The sequence below is a fragment of the Mus musculus genome, chromosome 7, assembly GCF_000001635.26.
Source record: "Mus musculus strain C57BL/6J chromosome 7, GRCm38.p6 C57BL/6J".
NCBI classification, from domain to species: Eukaryota; Metazoa; Chordata; class Mammalia; order Rodentia; family Muridae; genus Mus; species Mus musculus.
Window position 1 is genome coordinate 81,054,862 of NC_000073.6, and position 24,958 is coordinate 81,079,819.

General features: G+C 50.1%; 1 protein-coding gene across 4 annotated transcripts in view; it reads left to right on the forward strand.

Annotated features, from left to right (window-relative positions):
* Positions 1-2,607: 2,607 nt before the first annotated feature.
* Alpk3 (alpha-kinase 3) overlaps positions 2,608-24,958 on the forward strand; it is a 48,144-nt gene continuing 25,793 nt past the window's right edge. The window contains exons 1-5 of one of the 4 annotated variants that reach the window (XR_001785466.2): positions 2,608-2,911; positions 9,088-9,126; positions 13,018-13,139; positions 22,012-22,129; positions 22,685-23,972. Coding sequence is in view for 3 of the 4 variants with exons in the window: in NM_054085.2 (NP_473426.2) it covers positions 2,769-2,911; positions 9,088-9,126; positions 13,018-13,139; positions 22,012-22,129; positions 22,685-23,972 (1,710 nt within the window). In the remaining variant the exon portion in view is untranslated. The other 3 variants (NM_054085.2, XM_017321935.2, XM_017321936.2) reach the window with 3 other exon arrangements.

The window sequence follows — 24,958 nt, forward strand, 5'->3', positions numbered from 1 at the left end:
TTTACCCTCCTTGTATTCTGAATGAACAACCATAAGCTCAAGGATCATAAGTCAAAGGCCTATTCCCCTTTACTGAGAAAATACAAGGGCCCAAGGTCACACAACTGCTCTGGGAATTTGAGTGAGTCTCTGGACTGCTAAGCTCGTCCACACTGGACAACACTTTACATCCTCTCTCTTCTGTTGCTGGGCTGTAAACCTGAGAGCAAAGACATTCCCTGTCTCTCCATCCCTGAGTTCTTTGACACCCCATCTTTAGCTTTACCCCATCATCAGGGACTTAGGTAAAAAGCCTGTTTAGATCGTCAGATGACAGAAGGTGGGAAAACTCTAGACAAAAAGGAAAGGGAGCATGAAGAAAATGAATTTTAACCAAACCAACCAACCAAACCAACCAACCAACCAAACCAACCAAACCAACCAACCAACCAAACCAACCAACCAACCAACCAACCAACCCAACCAACCAACCAAACAACCAAACAACCAAACAACCCACCAAACAACCAAACAAACCAAACAACCAACCAACCAAACCAACCAAACCAACCAACCAAACCAACCAACCAACCAACCAACCAACCAACCAACCAAACCAACCAACCAACCAACCAAACAAACAAACAAACAAACCAAACAAACAAACAGGGCCTTTTTTGCCTTTCTGGGCTGCAGAGTTGGCTCAGTGGTTAAAAACTGACTGTTGTTCAAGAGGACCTGGGTTCCATCCCCAGCACCTACATGGTGGCTAATAACCATCTATAACCCCACTTCCAGGGTATGCAATGTCCCCTCTGGCTTTCATGGGTGCTGCATTCACACAGTACACAGACATATAGACTGCTGTGTGTATACACCGATATACATAAAATAATTCTCTCCCAAATTTTAAAGATTTTGCTTTTTCCATGGAGAGGACTTTAGAAGTTTAGAAAATATAGAGAAACAGGGACCCATGTTGAAACAGTTTAGACTAGTCCCACGGTGTGCTAAATAAATTAGCCCTTTAGGCCCTGACCCCTGTCCAGTGACTGGCTCTCTGCCTCTCCGTCTCCTTTACACTTGAGTGGCTGCATGTCTCCTGTGTTTATGCACACGCCTTCCTCCATCTGGAATAGTGCTTCCCCCATGGTCTACTTGGTGAGCACCTATTTCTAAAATCACATTTAAGCTCTATCTCCTTCCTAACCGAAACTCACCACTCGGTTTCTTTATGCTTTTATGCCCCTCTCTCTAGTTCTGCCCTTGCGTGTTGCCCCTTGCAGTGTCTTACGTATTAGTCTATCTAGTTATTTTGTAAGCCTCTTTGAGGCCTGAGATCATGTGACCCCAGTTGGTAAATATTTAAAAGCTGGTACTGAAGCTAGAGGGATCTTAAGGCATGCATCTTCAGAAGACTCAAGAACAAAGATGAATGGGGGCGTGTGCTCACAACACAACTCCTCCACCCGAGGCTCAGGGATCATTGTTGAAGAGAAAGGGGGAAGACTGTAGAAACAAGAAGTTTCGGTAACAGTGTATCTCCTAGAAATGTCAGAAATTATATACATGAAGTCTCACCAACACCTAGACATGCTGCCTAAACATGACCTGATGAGGGATGATACAAGTAACCGTGCTGTCATGGAACAGGGAAAGTTCACAGGGCCTCAAACCTAAACAAATAACTATAGGCAATTAAGGAATGCTGAGAGCCAGAGAAACAGTCTTCCCCAAGGGGAAGCAGACCAACTGGTTATCCAGTACCAAACGGTCAGCCTGAAGATATACACACACGTAACATTATACAGACTGGGCAGGTTGTGTGTGTGTGTGTGTGTGGTGTAACAACAATTAAAGAAATATTTGTAACAAGAATTAAAGAAAAAGAGGCCATGAAATTGAAATAGAGTGAGCAGGAGAGCAAAGGAGAGCTTAGAGGCAGGAAAGAAAAGAAAATATAGGGAATGCATTTTTTTTTTAAAGAGTGTTTTGGTAAGTCAGGAATGAAGGCACACACCTGTAGTCTCAGCAATTGCCTTGAAGCCAGGACTGAGAGAGAGAATAAACAAATATTTCGGTGAAGACCTTTGATTGGCCCAGGTTAGGTCTGTGGTCAGGGACAGATAAACCCACTGTGGTCACTCCCAAAAACTAAGCGCCAGGTTTAAGCTGTGCTTAGCAGCTTGCTCTGGGAACGGTGAAGGATAGAATCGTTTTTCTAAGCATTAGGACTTGGCCCATTTTCTGACCTTAGGAAATGGAGCCTGAAGGGATGGAAGAGGTTGGATTATTCTAGAAGCCTTTGATGAACCACTAATCTATGCTAGATACTGCTAAGGGTTTGGGGGAGACACACAATGTATACCCAGGAATCTTGGGCTCCTTTGGATAGAGGGAGGTCACTGATAGAGGTGACAGAGTATGTCTTAAGTAGTGGCCCACAGACCACTGGCTGGTGGCTGTCAGTGTGGCCCCTTTCAGGATCTATCTTAAGCTCTCCTCCCCTAGGAACTCTTCTCTACCCTCGTTCTACTTGTTTCTCTAAAAACTGAAAGAAAGCCAGAAGAAAGTTGTGAGGAGGCTGGGGTTCTAAGGACCCTTTCTTTCTGTCTCTGGGTCGGCATTCACGGAGTTTCTCTGCAGGCCTCCCTGGCTCCCGGGTTAGGCTGAGTAGCTGCCTAAACCGGGGGAGGGACAGCAGCAGGTGACAGCAGCCCCGGGTTATAAATAGGGGCGCGCGTCAGAGTCGGGCAGGAGCCGGGGCTGGAGGCAGGGGCTGCGGTGCCATGGGGTCGCGGAGGGCCGCGGGCCGGGGCTGGGGCCTGGGTGGTCGAGCAGGAGCTGGTGGAGATAGCGAGGACGACGGGCCGGTGTGGACGCCCGGCCCAGCCAGTCGCAGCTACTTGCTTAGCGTGCGGCCAGAGGCTAGGTGAGTCGCCCAGGGCCCTGGGTTGCCCCAGGCTGCTCTGTCCTTTGGGTGGTGGCCGGGTGTGGCCAGGCTCTCAAAAGCACTCTGAAATCTGGAGGCCTGGGTAAAACCGGGGCCCTCAAACTTTCTCAACCCTAAGGCCCTGAGGACCCTCTTGGTACCCTTTTGGTCCCTTGAGGGCCCCAGGGTTTCAAATGTGTGGCCCAAGAGGGGAAAGGCCATAGTTTGGAGTGATTTTACAGGGGCCCTTTCCTTATCTCCCTCGCCCACACCAAGCTAACCCCAGGGCTGAATTCCACAGTTAGTGATAAGGGGATCCAGAGTGGCTGAAATTCCTCAGGCTTCAAAGGAGGGGACTGCTGGTTGATGGGTGTGGGGGGAGCCATTAGAGGCTGTTTAGCTTAGAGTCCGAGATCGGCCTTGTGATAACTGAAGTTCCTCCCCTGGGCCTAGGGCTTTGGCCTTCCTGCACTGTGTTGTGTCTGGTTGAGAGGAAGGTGCCAGGAGGTGGCTGTTTGTTGGCCTTGTCTGGGGATCTAGGGAGGATCTGTGGCTTGAAGCTCAGAAGGAGTCAATTGCCCTGCCCAGTGGGACCCAGTAGGGGTTGAACTGGCACAGGAGGGGTGGGACTGGTGAACCCTTTATTGGCCTTGCAGAAAGAGACATTGGAAGGCTTTGTTTTAGGAGCTAGGTTATCCCTAGTTGCAAAGGATACACAGACACTAGGCAAGCCTTGCAAAAGACACTCTAAGAACAAGATGCAGACACCCAAGAACAAGTGCATCGCCCTGGAGACACGGAGACAGGAACTTCCTGCCCCTTGTGGGCAGCTCAGCTTCCCTCTGCTCCTGAGCCCATTTTCCAAAAGGAAATGTAACAGGGTGGGCCTTGGAGTAGGCTGTTACTTCTTAGCACCAAAATTTAGCTTGCGTAACTTGCTTCTCTGAGACACTATTTACAGACTTCTGCTCTCCGCTCAGAGAGAGAGAGAGAGAGAGAGAGAGAGAGAATAAATACATACAGGCTCGAAGGACAGTCAGGAAAAGAAGCCCTGGGCACTTCCTGGATCGTCAGAGTCCTATTGACCTTGGAGTTGGAAAAGTTCAAATGTAACCGGAACCTGTTTCTGCATAAAACTCGGCAAATGGTGTCACGTGTTTGGGGTAGGACTGAGGGCCGGTACTGTGACTAAGTCAAACTCACCCAGGCTCCTGGGTTGCTGGGGGTTGTGGTAGGGCACCATTTCCCCAGTTGTTGGCTCTGTGGAATGCTGCAAGGAAATGTGGACATTTATTGTGCTCCTTAGTGAAGCAGCCTGCCCTGTGAGAGCCTCGTGCTTCTCACTTGTCACTGTGACTTATCGCTTATCTCACTAGGCTAAGTGATTTATCTGGGTATCACTTCTTTCTGCATCTGGCCTTTGTCAATAGCAGTGAACAAAGAGAAGAAAAGGAAGCAGGATTCTTCTTGGAGATGTTGCAGTGGAGGAAGGGAAGAAAGGATGCTTTGAAAGCCAGGCAGAGGGGAGTGAGTTCGGAGCTGTTAGGAACAAGGCTGGAGGCTTGGACCTGGGGATGTTTCCTGGATGAGCTTGTGTTAGACATTTTTATAGTGTATCAGCCAGAGGGCGGGAAGTGAGAAAAGTTTGTCTGGCTTGAGTCCTTGGACCTTAGTGGGGATGCTGTAAGACGACTATTCTTGTTGGGTATCCGAAGGCTCCGGGTAGGAGCAGTGGGAAAGGATTTTCTAGCCCTGGACTTGGGACAGTTTCCCCTGTACTCTTCCACCCCCTGCCAACTGGCTACAGACCCAAACGGGTCCTGACCAGAGCAGCCAGGTTTGCTTGGCTTCTGGAAGAGCCTATGGCCAAAAAGGGATTGTGAAGTGGGCTGAGCTCAGGCTGGGGGAGGGACAGTTCCCAGCACTATGGAAAGGTCTGACTTATGTTGGAGGATGGGTTGCACAGTCTGCTGCCCCTCAAATGACTGACTTCCTGTGGAGGTGAATGGAGCCCAAGAAACAAAGAAGGGGTCCTTTGAGGACTTTACTAGCTCTGTCCAGCTCCAGCCCAGGGTCTTGGCTGCGAAGCAAGTTCTGCCCTCCATTTTGAATTCAACATCTTTTGGGTCTGCCTTTTTTGTAGATCTCCTGCAGAGCTCTTTTTGGTTTTTGTTGCTGCTGCTGTTGTTTGTTTGTTTGTTTGTTCTGAGGGACAGGGTTAATCTGTGTAGCTCGGGCTGTCCTGGAGCTCATTCTGTAGACTAGGCTGGCCTCGAACTCAGAGACCCGCCTGCCCCTGCACCCAAGTGCTTGGATTACAGGTGCATGTCACCACCCCCTGGCTCGCTGTGAAGCTCTTAAGGGGTCCTTCCCTTGGGCTCTGAGGCTGGGCTTTCCCTGGGGGCTATGGACAATTGCCATGTGGCTGGGGCTCCAGAGTCTATGTGTCCCACACTTCCTGCCTGCCCCATGGTCCTCGGGGGTATTTCTAGTCTCATTTCAGTTCAAGGATATCCAGGGCTATGTAGGTCCAAGGCAGATATTCCCACGTGGCTGTCCTAACTGATAGACAATCTTTTTGTTCTCCTAGCAGTAAGGAGCTGACCCCTCTGGGAGGATAGTGTGTGGGTAGGCTAGAGTATTCTAAAGAATCGAAGTTGAGAATAGGCAATAATGACTGACCACCTTATGTGTGACACTCAGAAGTTTGTCAAGTCCCTGGCCTCTTGATTCACAAAGGCCCAAATTCTGTCGGCTTCATGGGAAAATAAAGGCTATGGCATTGCTCCCAACCACTTTGAAACAATCTCTGCTGTTCCTCTTGGGTAAGGCAGGTTGTCTAGGGTGTTAGAGAAACTAAGGCATTGGGCCAGAACTTTCTGCAAACCTTTTATGTCTCAGCATAGGTGGCTAGCAGCAGGATGGGAGGCCCCCAGCTTCCATGCCTGTCCCCGTTTTAGAAGGCCTATTCTGAGTCCTGAATTCCAACTCTGCAACAGAGGCATGACCAAAACTCTAAAACCCTTCAGCTCCAATGTTAGCTGTCTCTGATGCTCCCTGGCCCACCTCACACTCCACACACCCAGAAGCTCTGCTGCTCCAGATTGGTCAGCCAGGCCTCCACAAGACCTGCCCTCTGATGACCTGGTGCCTACAGGGGCCTCAGATTCTCAGCCTGATTAACATGTAAGGTCGGGGGCCTGTACAATGGTTCAGCAGCTAAGAGAGCTTACCTGCTTTTCTAGAGGACACAAGATTTGGTTCCCAAGATCCAGGTTGGGCTTCTCACAACTGTCTGTAACTACAGCTCAAGGGATCTGGTGCCATCTTCTGGCCTCTGATGGCATCTGCACACATTTGGGCATCTTCCCCACCCAGTGCACATGACTAAACATAATATAAATCAGGCTAGAGTAATGGCTCAGCACTTAAGAGTGTATGCTGCTCTTTCAGAGGACCTGGTCTCCGTTCCCAGCACCCACACTTGGTGGCTCACAACCACCTACAACTCCAGCTCCAGGGGATCTGATGCCTCTGTCCCTCTGTCCTCCTAAGGCACCTGTACACACACACACTTTTAAAATAATAGAAATAGACCTTTAATAATAGAGCGTGCCTTTAATCCCAGCACCCAGTAGGCAAAGGCAGGTGGACCTCTGTGAGTTCAAACCCAGCCTGGTCTACAGGGATAGATCCAGGATAGCCAGGGTTACACAGAGAAACCCTGTCTTGAAAATTAATTAATTAATTAATTAATTAATTCTTCTTTCTTCCTTCTTCTTTCTTCTTCCTTCTTCTTTCTTCTTCTTTCTTCTTCTTTCTTCTTTCTTCTTCCTCTTCCTCCTCTTCCTCCTCCTCCTCCTCCTCCTCCTCCTCCTCTTCTTCTTCTTCTTCTTCTTCTTCTTCTTCTTCTTCTTCTTCTTCTTCTTCTTCTTCTTCTTCTTCTTCTTTTTCAAGACAGGGTTTCTCTGTATAGCCCTGGCTATCCTGGAACTCACTCTGTAGACCAGGCTGGCCTCGAACTCAGAAATCAGCCTGCTTCTGCCTCCCAAGTGCTGGGATTAAAGGCATGCTCCACCATTGCCCAGCTCCTTTTTTTTTTTAATTAGATATTTTCTTTATTTTCATTTCAAATGTTATTCCCTTTCCTGTTTCCCCTCCGAAAACCCCCTATCTGTCCCCCCACCCCAATAAAATCTTAGAAAAAAACCCAAAAAAAACCCATAACAAACAGACATGCAAGGTGAAAGCTGAGTGACTGCGGGGCCAGGAAAGAAAGCTGTGTGAAGAGCCAGAGTGGGGGCGGCGGCGAGGACTCACTGGCTCTTGCCCACGTGGGGGTGGAACCTGCCATTTTCCGTTGTAAATTAGAAAACTGGCCCAATGCCTCTCCTTCCGCGGGAGGAGGTCCAGACTCAAGGGGAAATCACTCAGTTCCAAGGAGAGGGACAAAGGTAGCGTGTGGTCAGAGAAGGCCAGAGGTGGCCAGTACCTCGGGACTAAGGGAGGTTGTGCCCACACAGATTTTTTTAAGGCTCCAAACAAAGGTGCCTGCGGTGTGTGTGTCCATGCCCTTTTCCTGGCTCTTCTGAAACCGTGACTCCCACTGGGGGCAGGGGGGTGCAGAACCCCTCCTATTTGAAAATGCTGTTCCTTTTCTTCTCTGCCTCCTTCTCTCATAAAAACAATCACGATTACCCATTGCATGGGTAGCACTATGTTTTGAAGGCTGTGTGGGCAAGAGTTAGCTCAACAGAAGAGAGACAAGAAATGGTAGCCTTGGGTGTGACCTTGCCAGTTAGGGATGGGCTTGGCTGCAGTAGAACCTGGATGTTGGAAGGGATTGTAAGACGACCAGGGAGGATCTTCCTTGTTGACATCGAGTTGAGTCTAGACATACTTGCAGAGGGTATACTGCTGCGTTTTCTACAGAGCAGTGTGTGAAGTCTATGGTGCTGTACACCTGTAATCCCAGCACTAAGGAGGCTGAGGCAGAAGGATCACTGGGAATTCAAAACCAGTTCTGGCTACACAGTAGGTTTGAAGTCTACCTGGGTTTCATGAGACCTTGTTCCCCCCAAACCAACCAAACAAGCAGGCAGAGTAACAAAACCCAAACAAAACCCAAACAACAGCCTACGAGGGGATCGTTGATAAGGAGGGCTGTTAAGTATGGAGCTGTCTGGCTCTAGAGCCGAGCACAGTAACAAGGAGAGAGTGTTAGAAAAGGAGAAAGAAGTGTTGATTGGATTTGTGGGACAGAGGAGAAGGAAGAGTTCAAGATGGCGGGTCTGGAGCTTAGGGATTTGGAAGAACGCTGGTGGCATCCAAGAAACCCGTGCTCAAGGGAGGGAAAGAGGGTGGGTTATCAAGCGATAGGATCGTGGGCTCCCCTGAGTGCCAGCGAGCAGACTTAGGGTGCTATAAAAAAGAGTGAAGGGGTGGGGTGGCTCTTGCCGTCTTCCAAAGACCTGAGATCTGCTGGAGGAAGAGGTCAAAGATGGCTCCCACCAAGGGACTGATGCTCCATTACTTGTGAGTGAGTCTCTGTCCCCAGAGGAGGAGGCAGGCTCTAGTCTGTGCCCCAGGACCCTAAGCAGGATGGGATGCCGGATCCAGGGAGCTGGGTGTCTCTAGCTCCCGCTGAATTAACTGCTTGGTGTCCCTCCTCCTCGCTCTCCCAGCTGGTTTGCCTTGCTCTTTAACCGGACTTTAACATATTAATGGTGGGTGTTCTCCAAGCCACCTGTCCATGCGGGGATTTCCAGGAATGCTGCTGCTCTTTCTCAAAGGCAAGAACTGAAGCCACAGCCACCCGAAGGCTGGTATGCCCTGGGCGGGTGGGGGAACAGGCGTAGGTGTCCCCTGGGGAGAGACACTCACGCCTGATGTATACCTTTCTCTCAAAGCACAGCCCCCAAGGACCTCCATCCTGCCTAACAGATTTCCTGGACCCTGCTGCACCTAACGAGCTCTCCGTTTCAGATATATTGGTGTCCAGTGGTGAGGACACTTGCTGCTAACAGGAGCCGCCAACTAAGACAGCTGGTCCCTTTTAATAGAAAGGCCTCTGGGTCTCAGATGGTGGCTGATTAATACTCTGTGAGTGTTGTTGATTTTGCCTCCTCCTCTCCTTGCTTTTGGGCCTAATGATTCCATTTACTGTTTTTGCTTAGCTTATCAAGCAACCGGTTGTCTCACCCCAGCTCTGGAAGGTAAACGCATATTGCATTACATTCTCCGACTGCTTTTGAGAGGCCACTGGATGACTGCTCGGTACACTAACCAGGCTGCATGGGGTGAAGGGAGGTCTGGATGGTGATGGGGAGGGCGGAAGAGAGTACTCACTTGGGCAAGGGTCGCATAGGGACCAGAATTGATGCTTGCATGGGCCTGGGATTCAAGAATAAAGATATGGGCAGGAACTGTTGAGATGCTTGCATTGATAGCCCTCCCTCTGCCTTTGGAACGGACATCTTGGGGATGGAACAGGCAGCCACCAGCCACAGGAGCCCGGTGCCTGGCTTTGGATACCGTATCCATCTTCCTGTGATAGTGGCCCCTGCCTCTTACATGTTAATCCTGCCATCCTGGAACTTCAGCTGCCACCTTCTCTTCCTTCACATTTTTTCTTTTCGTTGCTCCCCACACACCCTCAGCAACCCAGAACTCTTCAAGATTAGAGGCCACCTTACTGACTTGTTCATTCTCAGGCTCTGGGGAGTCAGTTCAGAGCCTGAGCAAGTCTGTGGTCAAGGTTTGCTGGCTGAAAAGCTGCCCTTTCACCTGCCAACCTGGAGACAACATTTCAGCACCAGATGAACTATAAACACCAGAGCAGGACCATTTTCTGGTTGCATCTTACCAGTTGGGCCCCATCCCAGATGGGAGGTTTGGGAGAGTTGGCTATGGGTTTTTGTTTTTTTCACACAGGGAAAGATTTCTGACTAGCCAACTGGTTTCTGAATAATTCCTCATATCTTCAGGCATGATGAGTGAGATCTTAGCTAATGTGGTTGGTCCTTGACAGGGATGAACACAGAGGAAACTTTGGTGGGGGAGAAAGGGAGGATAGCTCACATGATTCAGAGTGATGTGTGGAGGTGTGTGTGTGGGGCCTTCACTGGAAGGCAAGCAGCACACAATAGGTCAGGGTTAGGCTCCTTGGAACATTGCGGGAACATCAACAATTCTGGGATTCTTTCGAAATACATATTAGCCATGATACCATTACCAAATCATGGAACTGGAAGGACTTGGAAATGTCATGGTTGCAAAGACTTTTACCAGATGTGTGTGGATTTCCCATTTCTCAGGCACCTGGATGAATTACACCTGGAGTCTAGTCCACAACAGAGTGGAGGACAGGGACAGAAAGCTGTGGCAACCGGAAGTCCTGTGTGGTCAACAGAACAGGGCAATATAGGGTGGCTTTCCCTGACCCAGCCTGGCCTACATAGAAACTTTTAGGCAGCCAGGGCTACACACTGAGATCCTGCCTCAAGAAACAAAAGTCCCAGAGAGTAAGACAAGGTAGAAGGACTCTTAAGCAGCTCAAGGCTCTCGCTTGGGTTTCAAGCCTAGTGATGGAGCTCCGGATGGAACTTACATAAAGATGAAAAGAAAACCACAAGCTGCCCTCTGACTGCCACATGTGTGCCGTGACCCCCTTGGCCCCCACCCTTTCCTCTCACACAGTCTCATATTCTCTTTCCACATACATAGAGGCCACCCTTTCTCTCCATATACACACACTCACTCTTGCTCTCACACAAAATAGATACATAAATTTAATAAAACCCCAAGTTTGCCACAAACAAAACTCAAACAAAAACAACTTACATAATGTAATAGGGGTATACAGTGGAGGCTGGAGAGATGGCTCAGTGGTTAAGAGCACTGACTGATCTTCCAGAGGTCCTGAGTTCAATTCCCAGCAATCACCTGGTGACTCACAACTAACTGTAATGGACATCCTATGCCACCTTCTGGTGTGTCTGGTAACAGTGACAGTGTACTCATGTACATAAAAGTAAATAATCCTTTTTTAAAAAAAGGATATACAGCAGTTGGGCTATATTTAGCTTAGAATTTTCTAGGAAGTTCTCCAAAATCAGAAATTGCTATTAGTCTGACAGCAACAAGAAACATCTTCAAATCAGGTGCAGTGGTACATGTTGGGAGGCAGAGGCAGGTGGATCTCTTTGAGTTTGAGGACAGTCTGGTCTATCTAGTGAGAGCCTGTCTTGGAGGAGGAGGAAGAGGAGGAGGAGGAAGAGGAGGAGGAGGAGGAGGAGGAGGAGGAGGAAGAAGAAGAAGAAGAAGAAGAAGAAGAAGAAGAAGAAGAAGAAGAAGAAGAAGAAGAAGAAGAAGAAGAAGAAAACGAAAAGGTGGCAGAAGAAAGAAAAAGTGGAAGAAAGAAATAAAAAAGAAACACTTGAAGCATTTTTAGGGTTGTAAATCACAGGTTCTTGGAAGGCTGAGGCAAGTAGATCACAAGTTTTAGACTCACTTAACCTACTGTCTAAAAAAAAGAAAGAAAAAAGAAAAACACTTCCAGATATTGCATCCTGAGTGTTCAGGGAGTTGGTAGTCTAGTTACCAAGAGGTTCTCTATTTCTAAATGACTTCAAGGGGGAAGGGAGGTGCCGATGCCCAGTGAGAGGATGCTGCCAAATGCACCTTGTAACCCTGGTCCAGTCCTCAGATATCTGAGAGAGAGATCCCTGTCCTGGGTGGGCCTTAAAGGGAAGACTCCCGCTAACTCTCCACATGCCTGGGCTCCTGCATTCCTAGACACCACCGACAGATGCAGAAGTCTTACCTGATTCAAAACACTTCCTGAGATGCAAACTTTCTCAAGTACAGGATAATGTTTACAGGAAAGATGCATTGAGCACGGTGCCTTCTCTCTGCAAAGTCTGTAGGGTCACACACTGTCTGTCTGTGTCCCCTCACCTCTCACTCTGTACCCAGTGGAGAGTTGTGGGCAAGTATATCTGGCTGTAGGGGTCCACCCCTTCCTCTGCAGCCCAGAGAAAGGCAGCTTGGAGTGATTTATCTTTCTCCACGGTTCCTTCTGCTTCTGTTGATGTTTCCCCTCACCGTCCCAGCTGCTGCTCACGGAGTGTGTGCCTGGGAAGGGGAGGAGGGCTGGGCACAGCTTGTGCACCACACAGCCTGGCTATGTGGTTGAGCTTCACGCCTGGGAATGCATTGTCTTTGCTGGCCCACGGAAGGGTTTGGTGCCGAGGTCTGTTTCCTGTGCTCAGAAAGGAGTGGACTGTAAGCCCTGAGGATTATTGGTGAGTCTGGGGTAGACATAATAAGCCCACAGATTCAGCTGAGTTCTGCAGGAAGGACTTGACCACAGGGAACCCTGAGTTCTGGCTTGTTCAGGAGTCAGTCTGTGGCTCTGCAGTCCTGCAATTGCCAGGCTTGTGTTCAGTTCAGTACGTGGTGTCCATAGACGGAGCAGAGGACCCACACTGGCTTGCTAGTACCAGCCCATAGCTCTATGTGGCATCAAAATTCATTTGATAGTCCATAAAGTAGAGTCTCCTTCAGGGCAAAGGCCCTGGCCTGTGCTCATAAGTGGCGGCACTTTTCTTCTGAGCCTGAGCCCTAGGATAGTGTTCCATGCCTTCGGGACCTCTGCCTCCTTGAGGGTTAGCTGCCTTTTCCCCGTTGGTGTGGCTGAGCTATGCTACGGATCCATCTCCGAGGCTTGACATGTCTACACGTATGTATGTCTCTCCTATACACTGGGTTCCCTGGAGGTGAAAATGGATTATGAAGCCAGCTCCCCACCATCACGCAGTAAGGGTTTGATAGGCATGTATAGGATCGTACTCCAGTGTGCTCAGGAGCTTGGCCTGCTGTCAGCTACCTATTGTAATAGCCCTGGGTCAAGACTCCATTCAGCCCTTTAGGACCCACCCCAACCTGGCCAGGAAGCCCAGGCGTTCTTGAGTAAAGATTTGCTCAGGTATGCCCAGGAAGTTTGGCCGCAGGTGACTGACAGACATGGTAAGACTTGTGCTTGGCTCGGCAAGGCCAGCGTGCCAGTTGTAGGGAGGGCTCTAAATGGTCTCTGCTTCTCCTAGGAGCACCTTCTGCTCCATCATTGCTCAGCTCACAGAGGAGACCCAGCCACTGTTCGAGACCACACTCAAGTCCCGTGCCGTGTCCGAAGACAGTGACGTCAGGTTCACCTGCATTGTCACAGGTAATGATGCTGTTGACATGGTCTCTATCAGGGCTCCTGCATGGAGCAGGGCCTCGGGAGGCTAGAATAGGCGTGGAGGAGAGAGGTGGGTTTCATGTATTAAGCAAGTTGTCTTTAGCTTTTACTTTTCCCTCAGTTTAGATCTCTGTGTGGGCTGGTGTTCCCTTCTGGAAACACGTTTTGTGTGTGTGTGTGTGTGTGTGTGTGTGTGTGTGTGTGTATGTGTGTGCGCGCGTGCGCACGCCTGTGTGCTTTGCCTTTCTTCTTTAAAACCTGTGTTCATAGCTAAGATTGGGGCTCAGTTGGTCAGTTGGTAGAGTGCTACTAGCATGCATGAACCTGGCATGGGTCTGTAATCCCAGCACTTGGACAAGAAGATCAAAAATTTAAGGTCATTCTTAGCTACATAATGAGTTTGAGGCAGGCCTAGGCTACATGAGATCCCATTTCAAAAAAACAGAAAACAAAGACAATGAAGCCCCAGACTCTGCTCATCCAAGATCCTTCCCCTTCAAGTATACTCTGAGTATGGAGGACTGATCTTTGAAACCATCTTTTAAACACATGATTGAAGAGTTGAACAGTTTGTGACTTGGGAGTATCCAGCCCTAGAGGATGTAGAGTGTAGTTACTCGGACTGTAGATCCCGAAGGCAGGGAGCTGGCTTGGAACCTTCCCTTCACCCCCTTCTTAGTACCTGGTACTGGAGCAGATTGCTACCCCTTCACTGCGTTAGGAGGCTGAGAGGGTCAATACCTGCAGAGCCATTGGGATAACACTTAGCACCCTGCAGGTGCCTTGCTTGTTTGGAAGCAAGGCCACAACTGTTTGCTTTCCAGTGAGCTCCCCATGGCCTTTAAGTAGGAAGCCCTGTGACACCTGAGGGGACCAGGTCATGAGTGCTGGGACACTGGTTCCAAGATTGTTCCTTTCCCATGTCTCCCGGCCCAGCTGCCCTCTGCCCCATCCTGACCTGCCCCAAGGCCTACTCACCTTCAGCTGCAAAGTCACCATTGCAAAGCGCCAGACCCATGTGCCTCCAAGAACACAGTGCTTTGTTTGTTCCTTTTGTTTGAATGTTTGTTTGTTTTGTTTTGTTTTTCAGTTAGTCAACAGCTTGATAGGTTTCTAAATGTCACACTCCCTAATCCTGAAGGGACTTGGTTAGCCCAGCCAGGTAAACAAATTCTTTGGGATTGTTCCCTACCCCCACCCCCCTTATGGATAGTTGTCTCAATTACCAGGCCACCAGCAGCAAATCTGCTAGAGAGACACTGGCTTCTCTGTACCCTTTATCTTTGTGTGACATGGTGTGTTGCAACTGAATTCTCCCGAACCCCTGCGAAGTTCTGTTATTGCTAGTCCACCTTTGCAGAGGCGGGAGTTTGAAGAGGCAAGATGAGCTGCCCAAGGGCGAGGACCTGGTTGCTTTCCCTGATGCACTGCCTCTGGCTGAGCCTTTGTGGTGCTGCCTCCGGCTGAGTCTCCAGCACTGATTTCTTAGAAAACAACTTCACTCCATGATCCCTCATGTACTGCTTTATGTAGAATGTTCATAATTATCTTTGAAAAAAGTCAGGCCTGGGGATGCAGTTCAGTTGGTAGAGTCCTGGCATAGCGTGTATGAGACTATGGCTTTGTCCTCCGGCACCGATAAATCTGTGGAGGGGCATTTCTATGTTTCCCATACTCTGCAGGTGGAGGCAGGAGGGCCATAAATTTACAGGAGGATATAAATTTTACTGTGTAACCCTTTGTTACACAGTCAGTTTGAAGCCATCTTGGGATGCAATGAGACCCTGTCTCCAAGGAAATGAAATTTTATTCTATTCAATTAATACATGTATGTAGGTGAAGGTTTCAAATTATACTAAAAGACACTCATCAAAGCACAGCAGTGTATTCCTTCCAGCGATCTGGGATTGTAGGTGTGAGCTATCCTACCTGGCTTGTTGCTGCTGCTGCCCTCTGGGACAGGGTCTCACTGTGTATCTTCTGCTGGCCAGCACACTGTACAGGCCAGGTGGGTCTTGAGTTCACAAGGATCTGCCTGTCTCTGACTCCCAAGTTATTAATTATTGCCATTAATAGTAATTAACAATTATCAATCCCTCCTGAGTGCTGAGATTAAGGGTGCACCCCATCCACACTCACAAGTTTTTGTTTTAGGACAGGGTGCTAATGCGTAGCCCAGGCTGGCCTCCAACTGGAGATCTCCCTCCGGCTTCTGAGTGCAGCAATTTCAGGTGTGCACACACCACCAGGACCAGCATTGTGTTGTTTATTTGGTTGGGTTTTTTTGTTTTGTTTTGTTTTGTTTTTTGTTTTTTTGAGACTGTGTTTTTAAAAACATTTTAGCCTCCCCTCTTCCCTCTCCACCCGTCACCAGTCTTGTGCCCTATGGGGGGTTTTCTGGCTAGTTGTCAGTTTCTGCCACTTCTGACTCAGGTCCTGAGCGTGGCTCTGACTGTGCTTCACCTCCTATGTGCCTCTATCCTTCCTGTTTACAAAGTTTTGGGACTTTACAAAGTCCTATTTTTCTTGTTTTCTGTTCTCCCTGTCTCCCCTGAACCCCATCTCTCTGTCTCTCTCTGTGTCGGTGTATCTGTCTGTGTCCATCTCTGTGTCTGTCTCTCTGTCTCATGTCTCCCCTTCTCCTCTGTTTTGCATGTCCATTCTGCTACCTAGAGGCCACTGCTGCTGTGTCTGGCCGATGCCTCCTCTCCCCAACTTCTGGGCCAGCCTCAGCACTTCCAGGAGAGTCCCTGCTTCATCCTCCGTCGCTCAGTTACTTTGCCATATTTTTTTCCTCTGGGATCGTGAGATTTGTAAGGACAGGGTGCATGTGGGACTTGCTTGTGCCTCTCAGGAACTGCCACAGTACTCACTTGCCACAGGACCTCCCTGACCCCTGGCCATGTTGATGACAAAATTAGTATCTTTTCCACTTGGCTCATCTCAGCAGCAGCTCGGGTGGGGCAGTGGCAGTATCTGCTGTGGGGACCTGTATGAGGAGCCTCAGGGAAAGCAGGCATGGGGCGCCATGGTTTCTCAGAATCAGTGTGGACTTGCCAGACTCCAGTTTGGTGTACAGAATCTTGGGACGTTTTATTGAATGCTCTCAATCTCCCCATGGGAGTCTTTTCCGCCTCAAGCTCAACCCAAAGAAGCAATTGAGGAATTATTATTCTTAGTGTGTGTGATATGTGTGTACTGTGGTGTGTGTGTGATATGTGTACTGTGCTATGTGTGTGTATCTGTGTGTATGGTATGTATGTGTGCATGCATGTATGTGGCATGATGTGTGTATGATATGTGTGTGCATGTGTATGTATGTGTGCATGTGTGTATGATATGTGTGTATGGTATATATGGTATGTGTGTGTGTATGTGTATTATCTTAGTCATGGTTTCTATTCCTGCACAAAACATCATGACCAAGAAGCAAGTTGGGGAGGAAAGGATTTACTCAGCTTACACTTCCACATTGTTGTTCATCACCAAAGGAAGTCAGGACAGGAACTCACACAGGGCAGGAACTTGGAGGTAGGAGTTGATGCAGAGGCCATGGAGGGATGTTACTTACTGGCTTGCTTCCCCTGGCTTGCTCAGCTTGCTTTCTTATAAAACCCACGCCTACCAGCCCAGGGATGGCACCACTCACACTTTGATCACTAATTGAGAAAATGCCTTACATCTGGGTCTCATGGAGGCATTTCCTCAAGGGAGGTTTCTTTCTCTGTGATAACTCCAGCTTGTGTCAAGTTGGCACATAAAACCAGGCAGTACATGTATGTGTGTGATATGTATGTGAGCATGGGGGCAGACATACTGAAGCACATGTGTGGCGGTCAGAGGACAACTTTCAGGAGTCAGTTCTCGCCTTCCATCCTGGATGCTAGGGTTTGAGCTCAGGTCATTAGGCTCACACAGCAAGTGTTTTAAAACCCTGAGCCCAAAGGAATAACTATTTTTAAATGTATGTATGTGTGTGTGTTTGTGCCACATGCCATAGTGTGAATGTCAGAGAATGATTTGGGAGTTGGTTCTGTCCTTCCATCATGTGGGTCCCAGGGATGGGACTTGGGTTGCAGGCTTGGGTAGGAAGCACCTTCACCAGCAAATCCATGTCATGGACTTCAGGAGCAACGTTGTTGTTGTTGTTTGTTTGTTTCTTTGTCTTATCCCTGTATCTCATGATGCCCAGCCATGGTCTCCTACTGAGGCGCACCTACCAATTGAGTCTGTGCAGTTGTCAGGGCTCTGGGCAGCCACAATATCCACATCTCCAGTCGCTGTTGTTCCCTCCTCATCCCACATGGATCCCAGATCTGAGTTCATTCAGTTTTCTGTAGCAGATTAGAAAGAGGTCACCATGGTATCACCAAGAGTGGGTTGTGGGAAAGGGGGAAGGGAAACAGGAGGGTGCCAGGAACTGGGGAGACAGCGTTAGACATTCGATCTCAGTCTAGAGGTGTTCTTGGCTGATCAGTGGCTGAGACTGGCCTTTGTGTAAGGCTGCTGCTGTCTCTGCTTGTCTTAGCGGAGGCAGTTGTTCTTCCTCCCTGGGAGAAGCATTCCCTCCCCCAACAGAGGTAGGATGTGTCAGCCCCGACTCTGGGACCTTGCCAGGCGAAGATGATGTTTTCCTTATGGTTGGAACTTTGTCTCGGGGAGGAAGATTTAGCTGTAGCAGGAGAACAGGGAACTGGCTGTTCTGGGAGGGAAACCCCTGCGGACCTGGAGCAGGAACACAAGACCTACAGCATTCTTTCACTCACTGTGGGGACAGACAGTGGCTGGGCCATCTGACTCCTGGCTCCTGCAGGCCTCTTTAGGCTGGAATGTTACTGTCTGAGACTGCTCATCTCTGCCCAGTGTGGTGGCCTCCCCATCTACTCTCTTCAGTTCTGGGGTGCATTCTGTATTGGGGTGTGTATGTGCACGTATGTGCTTATTCACATGCTAAGGCAGAAGAAGAAAACATCAGAGGTAGGTAGGTTGAAGCCAGGGACCTAATCTGTGATAAGAACCACATTTATTGAATGAAAGAAAGAAAGAAAAGAGAAAGAATCCTATTTTGGGCAAATAAGTCTAATATGAGGACTTTTAGGTGCAAAATGTTATACACTGGCCCTAGAGTCCTCATTGGGAAGAATGCTAGAGAAGGGAAGTTTCTATGTCATTTGACAGCCATGTAGCCCTGGGTAGTAATTCCCTTAGCTCCGGTGGGGCTTGCTTTTCTCCTGTGTGAAGCAGGAATCACAGCGCTCACTGCATAGCAGAGAGGGATTGGAGTCTGGGCCCTTCTGCTTCCTCACTGGTGACTTTTGTAGAAGTCTTAACTCATGAGCCTTAATTTCCTTTTCATTTCCCTTACTTAAAAAAGCCTTTAACTGTTTTAATGCATGTATGCTCCAGAATATTATGTATAGCATGTGTGTAGCAGCGCCCTAGGAGGCCTGAAGAGGGCGCCAGAGTCTCTGGAACTGGAGTTTCAGGTGGTTTTGCAGGACTGCGTGGGGTCTGGGAACTGAACTCCAGGCTTCTGCAAGTGCAGCAAGAGCTCTAAACCTTGGGTGTGGGTCTCGATGTCTTGTACTGGGGATTGTGACTACATCCTTAGGAGCATTCTGATCTGAGAGTAGATGGGACATGCGTGAGGACTGTCTCTTGGCTTCTGGCACACAGTTAAGTCTTCCTCAATAAATGTGAGCAATTTGAGTTCAGAGGAACCAGGGAAAATTCCATATCTGACAGTTAGTTCTCTTAAAACTCTAAACTCCTATTTGTCTGACTCTGAGTTTCTTTAAATTAGGAGTGACTGGAAAAGACAGTGGGTGTCCAAGTTGGGTTCCCTAGGTGAGCCTGCTAGCTGTGCAGCAGACCATAGGCTGTGAAGGGGCAGGGGAAAGCTACAGGCTCAGGTTCTATTTTGAACTCTCCCAGAGTTCATTCTCTCTCTCTCTCTCTCTTTTCCCCTCCCTCCCTCCCTCCCTCTCCCTCCCTTTCCCTCTCCCTCTCCCTCTCCCTCTCCCTCTCCCTCTCCCTCTCCCTCTCCCTCTCCCTCTCCCTCTCCCTCTCCCTCTCCCTCTCCCTCTGTTTGCGTGTGTGTTTGCATATGTGTACCATGCATGGAAGTATGTGTGGAGCTGAGTTAAGGACATAATCCTCTTGAGCTTTTGTGTATTTATATAACATAGTAACCATCACCCAGGAAGTAACCAGCACGTTACAAATAATCTTGTTTTCAAAGCCATTTGTTTTGTTTTGTTTTGTTTTGTTTTGTTTTGTTTTGTTTTTCAAGACAGGGTTTCTCTGTGCAGCCCTGGCTGTCCTGGAACTCACTTTGTAGACCAGGCTGTCCTTGAACTCAGAAATCAGCCTGCCTCTGCCTCCCAAGTGCTGGAATTAAAGGCGTGCACCACCACCGCCCAGCTTCAAAGCCACTCTTGCTATGAAGCCCTGATCCCCATTATTGGCAGAATTATGGGGTGTTCCTGTGGCTCAGGCTCAGCTGTGTAGGCCACTCCCTGTTCCCCTCCTTGTCCCAGGCCTTTGCCCCACTCCAGCCTCTCTTGGACTGCAGGCTGAGGATGTCCCTCCCGGGCAGGTCATGAGGCAGAAGACTCCAAGGCCCTGGTGGGTGAGATCATCCCACAAGATGGTGAGAGCACCTGTGCTTGCCCTAGCCACACGCACAGTGATGTAACCCAGGGCTTTAGCGCACAGTGGAAACACAGGGCTCAGTTTACAGCCAGCACAGCCCAGTTTGTTCCTGGCCCAGCCGGCTGTAGCCCTGCCTCCCCTGCTCCCCGCTGATGTTCGACTTCCCTTGCTTGCCCTTTGCCCTTCCTCATATGCCTCGGATGGGGCTCCCGTGGGTTTGTTTCCTGTTCCTTACTCCTTTGCTTGCTCCTCTGACAGGGGGTTATGGAGGAACCGCTATGCAGGCACTGGTGCAGGCGATAGAGATACGGTAGTGAACACAGGATGGCTCCTGCCCACTTGAGTCTTGGGTCTAGTAGGAGAGATGGCCAAGGAGCTAAGCTAAGGTGTGATTAGTGGCGGGAAGGGGAGGGGCTGGTGACTGGGGGTATGCACCCATGCCTTCAGTATTACTTGATCCAAGACCAAATCCCCAGCCAAGGAGCTCGCTTCTTTCTCTGGACCATAGTTCTCCATACAGTTGATGTATTCATTGGTAAATATTTACTTATTGTGGATTGCATTACCAGGCACTATTCTAGGAACTGGGGATGCAGCATTGACGAACACAGATAAGTCCCCGCTGTCACGAAGCCAATATTCGATATTCTGTGATGGGCACACTGTGACAGACAGGACACACACAAATTAACAAGCTCAGTGTGTCTCATGGCAGTGTGCTCTAGGAAGAAAGATGCAAGACGAGGGAGGACAGCAAGGCTGAGGGGAGAGAGCCACAGGCTCGCACAGGCTGTTGGAAGGCCTCTGTGAGGAGTTAGACAGGAAGCAGAGTGGCGCAGGATGTGGCCTCCTGGGCTGTTAGTGTGAGCCAGCAAGACTGAGGCGGGGGTGCGGCTCACAAATGGGAGAGGGAGATGAGATCAGGTCACTGCCACAGCGACAGGGTGCAGACTGTGTGTGCCTGTGTGAGGTGGGGCTCCTGGGGTGCTCTGAGTGTGGCTGAGAGTAGATGGATCTGAAGTCACACTCTGCTTGTGGCGTTTCCAATTGAAGAGAGGCCACGACAGGGGCAGCGAGGCCATCAAGGAAGGTCTCCCTGGGACCCAAGTGGGGCATGAAAGTGGTGGGGACTAGGATGTGACAGGAAATGGTCAGATCCTGGGTCTGCTCCCAAGGGTGAGCCTGTAGGACTATCTGACAGGGTGAGTGTGAGAAGAAAGGAAAAAGGAGGACTCGGGGCTGTGGCCTGAGCCACACTGGGGGATGGGTTGTCCCCTTACTGAGCTGTGTGTGAATAGGCTTGGGATACGGATAAGGAGTCGGATGGGTCACACCTGTGGCCTGCTAGGCCGTCAAGTGCAGATATGAAGTCAATGTACAGTCTGGAGTTGAGAGGAGAGGGCTGGACTAGAGGTTGCAACAGCAGGGGGTCCTTGCTGCTCCTTGAGCAGCTAAAGCCAGTCTAGGAAGTAGGCAGTCAGGCCTAAGGATCAACGAGCGATTTAGCAATGTGCACGTCACAGTTGACTTCGACGGACAGTTCAAGTGTAGCAGAGGAAACAGGAGTAGAGATGGAAGACAAGGCATAAAAAGCTCCACAGACGGCTTCTGCAGGCTCAGGTGCAGTGGCGCACATCTCTATCCCAGCACTCAGAGGCAGAGGCAGGCAGGGCTCTGTGAGTTCAAGGCCAGCCTAGTCTACATGGTTCCAGGACAGCAAGGCCTATATAGAAAGACCCTGTCTTAATAATAATAATAATAAGCCAAGTGATGGTGTCATGTGCCTTTAATCTCAGCACTCTGGAGGCAGAGGCAGGTGGATCCCTGTGAATTTGAAGCCAGCCTGGTCTACAGAGTGAGTTCCAGGATAGCCAGGGCTACACAGAGAAACCCAGTTTCAAAGAGACCAATAAATGAATAAATAAACAAATAAGTGAATAAATAAAAGATCTCTCTTCTAGTTGAAAGCTAAGAAGTCTCTTCCCCCTAGTTCTCATCCTTTCAGTCAGAGGGGAGAATGCTTTCTGCTTTGACAGATCCTACTTTCTGAAGCTGAGCTGAGTGACAGGGACAGTGCCTCCGGAGGGCCCGGGGCACTGGAACCGTCCAGTCTCTTCAGACAGCTCGAAGCCCTTGCCTCTGCGTCTCCTCCCACTACTTTGGATCTCACCTACTATTATTCAATCTCTTGCTTCCTTGTCAGGATACCCAGAGCCAGAGGTGACCTGGTACAAGGATGACATAGAACTGGACCGTTACTGTGGCTTGCCAAAATACGAGATCACTCATCAAGGCAACCGTCACACCCTGCAGCTGTACAGGTGAGGGAGAGGGGCCGGCATGGCTCTCTGCCCTCCCGAGGGCCCTGCGCTGGATCCTGCCATCAGACCTGGAGTCAGCTGGGTGGAAACGCCCAGGCACTCTCTGGAGTTAGAGGGCAGGGCTCTACTACTGAGTTGATCTACCTGGTGAACTGTGCTTTCTGCCAGTGTCTGGGATCTCCCCAGGCCAGGGCAGACGTGCTTCTGACAGCCACAAGTGAGTGCAACCAGAGGAGGCCCTGACCCTCAGAAACCTTTTCCATGAGGTCAGCAGCCAGGAAAAGCAACAGTGCCGTCATTACTACTCTCAGGGCTGTGTTGGTCACCTGCTTCTGAAGGGAGCTCTTCTGGGCCCCGAGTCTAATCCCTCCTGGGACAGCATGACCTTGGTCAGCTGTCCTCTTGTGGCCTCAGTTTCCTCCGTTGTAGCTGAGGAAATTCATGACGCCTAAAGTAGGGCACGACTTGGATTGGGAGGGAGCCGGTGGTCAATGCCAGAGACTCTGGCTGTGGGGAGGAGCGGGGAGAGATGGCGCCTCATGCTCCTACCTCTAGGTGTCAGGAAGAAGATGCTGCCATCTACCAAGCCTCTGCCCGGAACACCAAGGGCATCGTGTCCTGCTCAGGGGTCCTAGAGGTGGGCACTATGACGGAGTACAAGATTCACCAGCGCTGGTTCGCCAAGTTGAAGCGCAAGGCTGCAGCCAAGATGAGGGAGATTGAGCAGAGCTGGAAGCATGGAAAAGAGGCTTCAGGGGAGGCTGACACGCTTCTTCGCAAGATCAGCCCCGACCGCTTCCAAAGAAAGCGCCGACTGAGTGGAGTCGAAGAGGCTGTCCTCTCCACGCCAGTCAGGGAAATGGAGGAAGGCTCCTCAGCGGCTTGGCAGGAAGGAGAGACTGAGTCTGCTCAGCACCCGGGGTTGGGTTTGATCAACAGTTTTGCTCCTGGAGAGGCGCCCACCAATGGGGAGCCTGCTCCAGAGAACGGGGAAGACGAAGAGCGTGGCTTGCTGACATACATCTGCGAGGTCATGGAACTGGGGCCTCAGAACAGCCCTCCAAAGGAGTCTGGGGCTAAGAAGAAAAGGAAGGATGAGGAATCTAAACCAGGAGAGCAGAAGCTGGAGTTAGAAAAGGCAGAAGGGAGCCAGTGCTCTTCAGAAAACGTCGTCCCCAGTACAGACAAACCCAACTCCAGTAGAAGGGAGAAGTCCACGGATACACAGCCAGCTCAGACCCAGCCCAGAGGCCGGGTAGCACGGGGGCCTGGGATAGAAAGCACCAGGAAGACAGCCTCTGTCCTGGGCATTCAAGACAAGGTCCAGGATGTCCCCGCCCCCGCCCCTGCCCCGGTCCCCGCCCCAGCCCTGGCCCCGGCCCCTGTCCCAGTCCCTGCACCCACCCCTGTTCCAAGCCGCAGCTCAGAGCAGGTGTATTTCTCCCTGAAGGACATGTTCATGGAGACCACCCGGGCAGGCAGGTCCCAGGAAGAGGAAAAACCTCCACCTCCAAGTACCAGGGTAGCTGGAGAAAGTCCCCCAGGAAAGACACCAGTCAAGTCTAGACTGGAGAAGGTACCGATGGTCTCCAGCCAGCCCACATCTTCCATGGTTCCCCCGCCCATTAAGCCTTTGAACAGGAAGAGATTTGCCCCTCCTAAATCCAAAGTGGAGTCAACTACTACCTCTCTCTCAAGTCAGACTTCAGAATCTATGGCCCAGAGCTTAGGGAAGGCTCTACCTTCAGCCTCTACCCAGGTCCCAACACCCCCTGCTCGACGGAGACACGGCACCCGAGATAGCCCCTTGCAAGGACAAACGAGCCACAAGACTCCAGGAGAGGTAAGTGTGGATATTGAGTGCTTAGAGGCTGCTCTGGGAAACTGACCTCATGGAAACTCTTGCTGTAAGGGCTTGGCAGCCAGTGAGTGGTGGGCTATTTATAGGAGGGGTGGGGAAGGATTTAAGTGCCAGCCAAGGGCAAGGGGCCACAGGCATGGCCATGTTCCAGATAGGAGCATCCAGGCAGCACAGCCTGACCATGTCTCTTTTTGTCGGAGAGAATAGAGAGGTTCCTGGCAGAGGGAAGAGGGGGAAGATACTGTTCTCTGGGAGGAAGAAGAGGGATAAGTAACCATTGCTTCATGAGGGAGATGGCAGTGTTCTGGAGTATGTAGCAGTTTATATGATGCTCGCTAGAAGACTTGAAATCCCAGCACTTTGAAGGCAGAGGCAGGCGGATCTCTGAGTTCCAGGACAGCCAAGGCTACACAGAAAACTCCTGTCTTGAAAAACCAGAAGAAGAAGAAAAAGAAAATAGTGTACATTATAATCCAAGCACTTGGGAGACGTAGGCAGAAGAGCGAGTCGAGGAATAGGACACATAGCAAGACCTTGTTTCAAAACCAAACCACCCCAGGACCCCCTAAAACAGAATGTCTAAGGAGTACTGTTTTACTCAGGCTTTACTTAAGGTTTTGGGATATGGCTTATCGACGTACCTGGCCCATAGCCCTTAACAAGGTGTGATCTTGGGCTAGTAGTGACAGTCAAAATAGTAATTCATACCCGCTCCACAGAACACTACAAGAACTGTGTCCTTGGTAGGCATGGTAGGTGTGTACTCGACCTCAGTGTGGTGGCATAAGATGTACTACGGCGGCAGGGGGTTGGGGGAAAGCTGGGAACAGGAATCCATCGTTTCTAGGGAACAGGTAGCCAAGAGGAAAACGTTTGCGTGAAGGAGGCAGAAGCACATGGGTGTCAGCAGCGTGGAGCCTCAGGATTGGGGTACAGAGGATGAGAGGTGGCTAGGGTTTCATGCTGGG